This window comes from Anneissia japonica, unplaced genomic scaffold, assembly GCF_011630105.1.
Source record: "Anneissia japonica isolate Jap-2015-1 unplaced genomic scaffold, ASM1163010v1 scaffold6997_len847652_cov182, whole genome shotgun sequence".
NCBI classification, from domain to species: domain Eukaryota; kingdom Metazoa; phylum Echinodermata; class Crinoidea; order Comatulida; family Comatulidae; genus Anneissia; species Anneissia japonica.
The window spans coordinates 272,495-280,805 of record NW_022730884.1 but is presented as its reverse complement, the minus strand read 5'-3'; the positions used below and the strand labels follow the sequence as shown (position 1 = coordinate 280,805).

At 32.5% G+C, this 8,311-nt stretch overlaps 1 protein-coding gene across 1 annotated transcript in view; it reads right to left on the bottom strand.

Moving 5' to 3' along the window:
* LOC117115180 overlaps window positions 1-8,311 on the bottom strand; it is a 45,376-nt gene that overhangs the window by 15,246 nt on the left and 21,819 nt on the right. Inside the window, exons 4-8 of the mRNA XM_033258886.1 lie at window positions 7,061-7,456; window positions 5,650-5,732; window positions 1,008-1,182; window positions 698-803; window positions 117-140 (exon numbers count right to left, since the gene is read on the bottom strand). Coding sequence (XP_033114777.1) covers window positions 117-140; window positions 698-803; window positions 1,008-1,182; window positions 5,650-5,732; window positions 7,061-7,456 — 784 coding nt within the window. The remainder of the gene's footprint in view (window positions 1-116; window positions 141-697; window positions 804-1,007; window positions 1,183-5,649; window positions 5,733-7,060; window positions 7,457-8,311) is intronic.

Genomic DNA, 8,311 nt, shown 5'->3' with positions numbered 1-8,311 from the left:
ATATTATCATAGTGTTTGAAATTAGAATGCGCTCCCTCAATGATTCTGTTATAGCATGCAACAGATGGTAATCTTTATTTTCTGATTTTTTATTTTTTTTATATTTGTGGACTTACCTCCCATGTAATAATGTAGAGACACTGAGTACCAATAACAAAAATAAATAATATATCATGTTTTAAATAAATAATAAATCATGAATATCTAAAATGTTGAATGATTTAAATGTTTGACAGTCTGGTGTTTACAGTATGTCAATTGTATCATGTTACAGTGAAACTGAAAAAGGTGTATTTCCCATGAAGTAAATCATGAATAATTAGAGCCTTCATGCTGAATAAAATGTAAACATCCTTTAGCTTATTTATTTCTTATTAGCTGCATTGCAGCAAATAGCCACAGCATGTGAGAGCAACCAAATTAGATGGAATGTGAAATAAAAGAAAATCTTGAGAGGCAACTTTTAATCCCTTTGTGCAAATATCTTTCAAGCATAATTTCTTTGTCAATACATTCACAAGTCCTGACACAATGAACATTTCTTTTCCAATTAACATTCAATGCTCAGTTTTAAATGTAGTATTAATGTGAATTATGCTAAATGCTCAAACTTAACAAAACCACACACAGGTGCAATAACAACATCTAACACATATTGTAACCACTAACATGTTCTTAATTATATTACATCTCTTACCTGAGAAGTCCAAAGATGAAGGCATTGAACTTCAGAGCATCTGTTGACAAGGACTTTTGTTCTTGTATGAGACACACCAATTCATATAAGGACCTGGTACCAGGACCTAGAGAATAAAGAGAGATAGGATGTTACTGCATCTTCAACTGCATATTAGAAATACTTCCATTAACAACATCAATACCACCACATTCAGCATAATTACAATCATATCTTTTACATCACAATATCTCCATCTGAATTTTCATCATCACTATTAATACTATCCCTCAAGATTTATCTTTTAAAGTATAAAAATATTACATCATACCAAGTTCAGTGGTAGCTTCAACCACCTGCCAAATGGAGTTCTTCATCCTACCAATGATGAAATTTCTGATGTATGGTTTCATGCCATCTTTGATGATGTTGGCGATGGCAGGGCACAGATGATTCAGCACCAGAAACCCAATGGTTGGTGTTCGTACAGTGTCTCCAAGAACAGCCTGCAAGTAGAAATAAACAACATTTAGGTCAAACAAGTATTCTATAATGATTTGTGCTTCAATCAAACTATCATCAATCATTTATTAATCACTCAATAATCAATCAAACCATTTATAAATCAATCTTCAGGCATCATACAGCCTAAATGTATTTCTCTCTTCTGAGCCATCTCTTATACTGGTCTCTACCTCTTTCTATTTCCATTTTACATACGGTAAGAAAGCAAAACGTAGTACTTTGAGATTATAAAATCTCAACAAGTCTTAAAGTGCTACTTTATGCCTCTTACTGTTTTAAACATTAAGCTGTCAAGATAATATCAAAATTTTTTTTATAATAATAAACAATAATATTAACAATTAAAATTAAAAAAAATATATAACTAGTACAGTAGTACTATAAAAATTGAACAGCAACTACAAATAAAATTTTAAAAAATTCTACATATTAGACTGACAATAATATTAACCCAGGAGCTAGACTTGCCACAAGTCTCTAATTTATTGATTTTTCCTAGTATTAGATAATTTCAGAGAGCGCCACCAGCACCTGTTATAGAGTACAACAGTCGTGTCATCACAACACCAAGTGGCGAGCTTTGTTGTCAACCAGACATTGGTTACCGTTCATTATGCCTGAATGACTTCATAATATTAATGGTTTAGAATAGGCTTTCTGGAATAGGCATTTTAAAACCTAATAATTTACCATCAAAATGTACTAAAAACACAAAAGCTTGCATTATATATAGTTATCGAACACACATTTAATCATCAATTTACAAAGAAAAACTAAGAAATAACATCTTAATAATTACGTTAGAAATTGGAATCAATGGTTTGTCAGTAGAGAAAATGGCATCCGGTTGAACGCATTTTGTGTCGCCAATAGCAACGGTGTGGTATCGTGACGTAACACTGTAGTACTCTTCCTAAATGCACCTTCCTAAATCAAAAATTGTTTGCTCACCCCTCCCCTGTTTTTGAAGACATATAAGGCCATATCAATAAGATTTGTCACCATAATTCCTACATGATTGTTCCTCCTAAAACTACAGTAATCATAAAGATCAATAGATATTAGATGCATTAATTGATTGCAGAATCCATGATTTTTGCCAGGTCAGCTTAAAAATAGACACATATTTCAGATTGATAGTAATTAGTTGCAAGTATTAATATAACGTCTGAAGATGTCAGAGTAAACGGCTCAATGACAAGTTCTGTCACTTTAGTTCTCATATGATCATCCTCAAATTAATGAAAATCAATAAAAATTAGAGGTATAATTGATGGTTGAAACCATAAATTTTCCCAGGTCAGCCTAAAAATAGACATATACTGTTAGATTGATACAAGAGGAAGGACACATTAGCAAGGGGACTAAACGGGTTGAATGACTCAATACTTGACACTCGCAAAATTTCTGCATCATTATTTTAATTGACTTGTATTCCCTGTTTGTACCATGCTTTGTGCACATTTTGTCTAATGTTTATTAAAGCCTTCTTGCTCCACAAGTTCCTGTCATCTGATTCTCTTTTCTTCAGAGTATAATATATATCAGCCAACAATATTAAAATTATCCAAAATGCAAGTCATGAGGTATGCAGTCAACACTTTTAATAAAGTCGTTTTCATAATGATACACAAAAATACTTAAATACAGAATTTTTTTTATTTACTCCATGTAAAGTGAAGATGACCTGTTATTTTCTTAAATGGAATGTTGATCATAATCTTCTGAATATTCATGATCAAGAGATAGAAAAAACTAAATGAGTACTTGGACACAGTAGTTAACTACCATTTCAAAAGGCACTGTAACAAACAAGCAATCTTCGGAGGAAATAAACAATTTAATGTACATTATGATACACTAACAATTCACTGAAATGTTTAAATGGTGTTATTATTTTAACAGGACCCCTTCGGAAACATGCTTTAGGGTTATCCTGAAGTTCTCTATAATGTTTCTTTTTTGAAACAGTTTTAAATAATTGAGAAAATATTAAAAAGTTTTAAATAATTTATTCTTAAAACAGATTTAAATACTGTGAAGGCAATTGTGGATAACACTTTTTTTTTACATATTTAAATACTGTGAAGCCTATTGTGGTTAACAATAAAACAAGATCGACTACTAACATGTCTATTAGTATATTATTATGTTGTTTTGTAGCATTGTAAACAGAATTTTTGAAACCCATTCTTGTAAGTCACCAAATCATACATTTCTACCTGAGCGTTTGGCTAATTGGTATGGTTCCTGCCTCTTGCACGCCAGGGCCCAGTTCGATACCCGGCTCTGCATCGAGTATTGAATTCAGGTCTTTTATAATAACAAAACGCTCAGCTCCTCGAATAACCCTCTCAAGAGAGTTAGGCGAGTTAAGGACCATGTATGTATCAGTCTGTATCCGTTTGATGTTGTAGAGTAAGTGAAGTAGTTGGCGCCGAGCTATGGCAGCTGCGGGTCCCCGGGGACCCAGCCCGAATTTCCCAGTGTGTAGGCATACATATACGAGGACAAATAAAGAAATATTATTATTACTATAATATTAATACTAAAACTAAAAATCAGTACACCATTTTATGTACTGAAGTATCTATTAGTATATACATGAATTGCATACTCGCAGCATTTTACTTTTCTATTAGAAACTGCTAGTTTATTTTCTGTACTTTGTTCTACTAAATAAATTAAAATTAAATTATTCTTAGGCTCTGTCCATATTATCAAATTTTCATTGACAATAACCTGTTGTATGAACACAGTCATGATGCAATGTTATCATGACCATATTTAGGCATGTCACATGTTTTTGTCAAATAAAATTTGAGTGTCTGAACAAGGCCTTAAATAGTCCAAAATGATGAAAATCCTTTCTTTGTTCAAACTTCAAAAACAAAATCCTGAAGGTTCAGAGAATAGTAGTATGCTAGAGTACAATTATCAAAAAACCTTCCAAAAAATGTTTCAAAATATCCTTTAAATTTAATTGTTGATAATTAACACCACACTTGTAAACTAATCAAGTTTTGTTGTTAACATATATTGCTCATTGTCTGTAAATCCTAAGTCAAATCCAGCATAAAGGTTAATTAATAAGGTCAGTTTAAGGTCATATAATCTTCTTATCCAGCCAACACAGTTTCCTTTTTATTATTGCAAGTTGAACAATTGACAAGAATACTGGCCAGGGAAATTATAACACCCCAGAAAAGTTTTTATTAAAAATTTAATTACCACTTTCATAATTCAGTTAGTGACTAAGAGTAAACAATTTTTAGTTGCAATAAAAAATAATTACGTATTTACTTGGACCTGTCGTTTATATACTTGTTTAATCGTATAAATATGTTGAGAGTGTGTATGTGATCCCCATTGACATGTAATAAATACTACAATGAACTACAAACATCTTAGCTTTACAATGGTATCAAACACTTTATTTTAATCATAATCTGTGACCCGGAACAGTAAAACGAAAGTGACTGACTTTAGTTGTTTTACGCATATTCACACAATGAAGCCGAGATACGGCGTTTCAGTATCGCTGTACAATATGAGGTCACTGAGAATAGGTCACATTGAAATAGCGAAACACTTACAGTTCAGACTGAATATAGTGTTCAAATTGTTAGTACATGTCGGTAATTACCCCATCTATCGTATTCCGTAAAAAAACCTAAAAAACACCGAGATCCCCTGTGTTTGGCGGTAAAGCTTTGCGTTACCAAACACAGAGATCTCCATGTTTGGTGGGCAGAGTTTTAATATCATTTACATTTTGTTTTAATATAGTTTGTTTTCATTTTCATTGATCAAAAAACAAAAAAATTGACGATGTATGCTAATGGTGTTCTGAGTTGAGAAATAAGGTGATGTAAGAGCAAACACTAACAAGGTTCTGATCAAGTACATAGTACTAAGCTTTAAAAAAAACCACTGCCAACTTTGAAAGATTTATCTCCAATTGTTGGCAGAGTTTCTAAATCTTACTTCAAATTTTGAACCAATCTTTTCGACTAGCAGCCCATAATATTGTCCCAGAAACTCAAGTGCCATCCATAAAATCATCAAAAACAAAATTCACATTAGGTGATAAGGCAGTAGCTTGAGTTTGAAGATGCCTTTGCTCATGATGACAAGAATAATCAGCCTTTATAACAGATCAAAAACAACCAATTTTCTACAATTCTATTTATATTGCTGGTAGAAATGTCAGGGTATAAGCTATATGCACAGACTATAGGTTTATAAACATCTCTATAATAGCAAAATTTCTTTTTATTGTTCTAATTTTTAGTTGAAAAGATAATAGCTTATTATACAAAGTAAACAATTATTAATTTCTTGAGGCAGATTTTTTAGAAATGTTGACATTTTTATAGTGTTTCAATACAGAATACTCAGAGGGTATTTATTAAAAGCAATACCATGACAAAAAAATTAACTGTTACCTTTTCTTGAGGTTTTCCTTTAGAGGCCCTTGAAAAGTGATCAAGAATTAAATCCACAGCAGAACCAACAGCTGTAACTAAACCTTAAAAAGAATTTTAAAATATGATTTAAATGCACTTCTCAAATAAAACTAAAAACAATGTATGTATGCCAATATGATATGAAATAGTTTTTATTTTCACCCTGCACATGATATACTGCATAATATAGAGCAGTTTGCTCAGTTTGCTAAACTGGTGGTAGCCATCCTAAACTTCACAGAACATTGGACGTTTTTTAGACATTTAGTTTAATACACATGAAAGCAACTTTTTGTATGGAGATACACCTCCACTCATCTTAAAGATAATAAATATTTAACTATTAAATGGATATTATACATGGCAAAAACAAGCCAAACCCAGTCACTCGTCGCAAATCGTTTTTCAGAGAAATTGGTCAAAACATGCTGGAATGTCAAATTATAAAAATCTATTTTATTGCATTAAACTAAGCTTTATATCTATAAATCATGCTATGCCCATTTTCAAAGTTAAAACAACAATTTTTAAGGATTTGATGATAGTTTCCACATGAAAAATGCCCGACATCATAAACTTTGATGGCTGATTTCTCATATATTGTTCTTTAACACTGACCGCCTAGGGTTTGAAAAAACAGTATCAGCCACCGCCAGATTATTTAGCAAATTTTAACACTTTTCCGAAGCTCGTTGAGAGTGCGTATGTCATCAGATTGTGATGTAATGAATACTACTAGAACTACAACAATTTTAGCTTTACAGTGGTACCAAATACTTTATTCTAATCACAATCTGTGCCCCGTAACACCAAAATGACTCACTTTTGGAGATTTAAGCAATTTCGCACAACAAAGCTGAGATAATTGCAATTTTGTGATGTTGTTAGTATTGATGCCGATAATGTTGTTAAATTTATATTAATTGCAAAGATGTTAACTGCGGTGATGTTGATAGTGGTGGTAATAATAATAAAAATAATAATAATAATAATAATAATAATAATATGCAAGGCCTCTCAGCGCTTCACATTACTACCCCCAGTCATTGGATTAAACGCCTATGGAACCCTCTCCAAGAGATAGTATTCCATAAAGTTGCAGCAGCTACATAAGCGCATTTTGGCATTTAATTCTACCAGGTACCCATTTATACTCCTGGGTGGAGAGAAGCAATGCAAATAAAGTGCCATGCCCAATGACACAAGTGAAATGCATAGCGAGGTGGTTGAAACCCTGACCTCGAGGTTGGGAAAATAAACCGTTCCCACTGCGCCAAACCACTTCTACAATCATGTTGATGGCTTACGTTCAGGATGTTGTTGATAATGAGGATGATAACCTCTTGAGTATTTATTTATTTGTTTAAACTGGTTAGTTTTTATTGATTACCTTTCATTACCACCATATCAAGTTCATATAATTTACTTGATTGTTTTTTATCTCTTGGTGAAACAGTGATGTCTTGTGGCGGACCTTCTGGTCCTTCAAGATCCTGCCAATCATCAAACCCATGCTCACTGCCAGCATCCTCTATTGCCATACTCTTAGTGGCATCTCTCTTCCGTTGGCCCTTTCCATTTCTGTGAGAAACATCACTTTTCAAATCTGTCATCTGGTTTCTAATTGGTGACTGTCTTTTGAAGCTGGTGCATGATTGGTCAGTGTATATATTCTGGTGGTTCTTGTACCAGTTGAGCATTGCAGGTAGTGTGTGGTAACCATCAGTCATGTACATTGGTTCATAATATCCTCTTGAGTTCCTCCTTGAATGAATGTCTTTCTGAGCTGTAGTATAAAAAAAGGTTTCATCATACTTTAAAGATAATCATAAAAGTTCACAATTTGACAAAGAATCAATAACTCCTTGTTAAATAAAATACTTGAAAGATAAATTTGATAGAATTAGATACTCTAAGCTATTTCGACAAGCAAATTCAGAAGGTGAAAGAGAAATTGGAATTCAAAACATAGAAACAATGAAAATAAGTAGTAAATAGTCGAGCTCTCCTTTCGCCCACATCTGGATCGCCACTGAACTCATGGGTGTACTCTCTTTGTTCTTTCGTCTCTTTCACTCAAATTTTTCTCCCTCTTATCTATTTTTCGGCTTAACTAATGGGGGCCCTCATAGCTCCCCTGCCTGATCCGCCTGATCTACAGACCATCACAAAAATAATACAAAACACAAAACTATGCTTACATCAATGAAGACAAGCAATTCAAAATGAACTGAGGATAAAGGCCTCGTAGAATAAATCATCAGGTAATAATTCCGAGTTGGTCAATGTTTTTTATAAACTCTAACCTACTTACCTATATTTTGAATTGAAATATTACATTTAACTCAAGTAAGTATATAAACAAAATAACTTTGAGCTCACTTATGGGAGCATTTTTTTTGTGTTTAAATATGGAATTTTCCTGAGGGACACACTGTATTCTTTTATAGTAGTAAATGATAATACTTAAATGGGTTAATGTTTTATTAACCATAGCATGCTATGTGTATTTGCAGAGTAAGAAAAAACAAATATTTAAGTAAATGTATTTGGTACTTCGGTAGACATACTGTTCACATCCACATTGTTGTTCTCAACAATTCCAAATGGATTTATGGTGATGAAATGTTTTCATTATTTA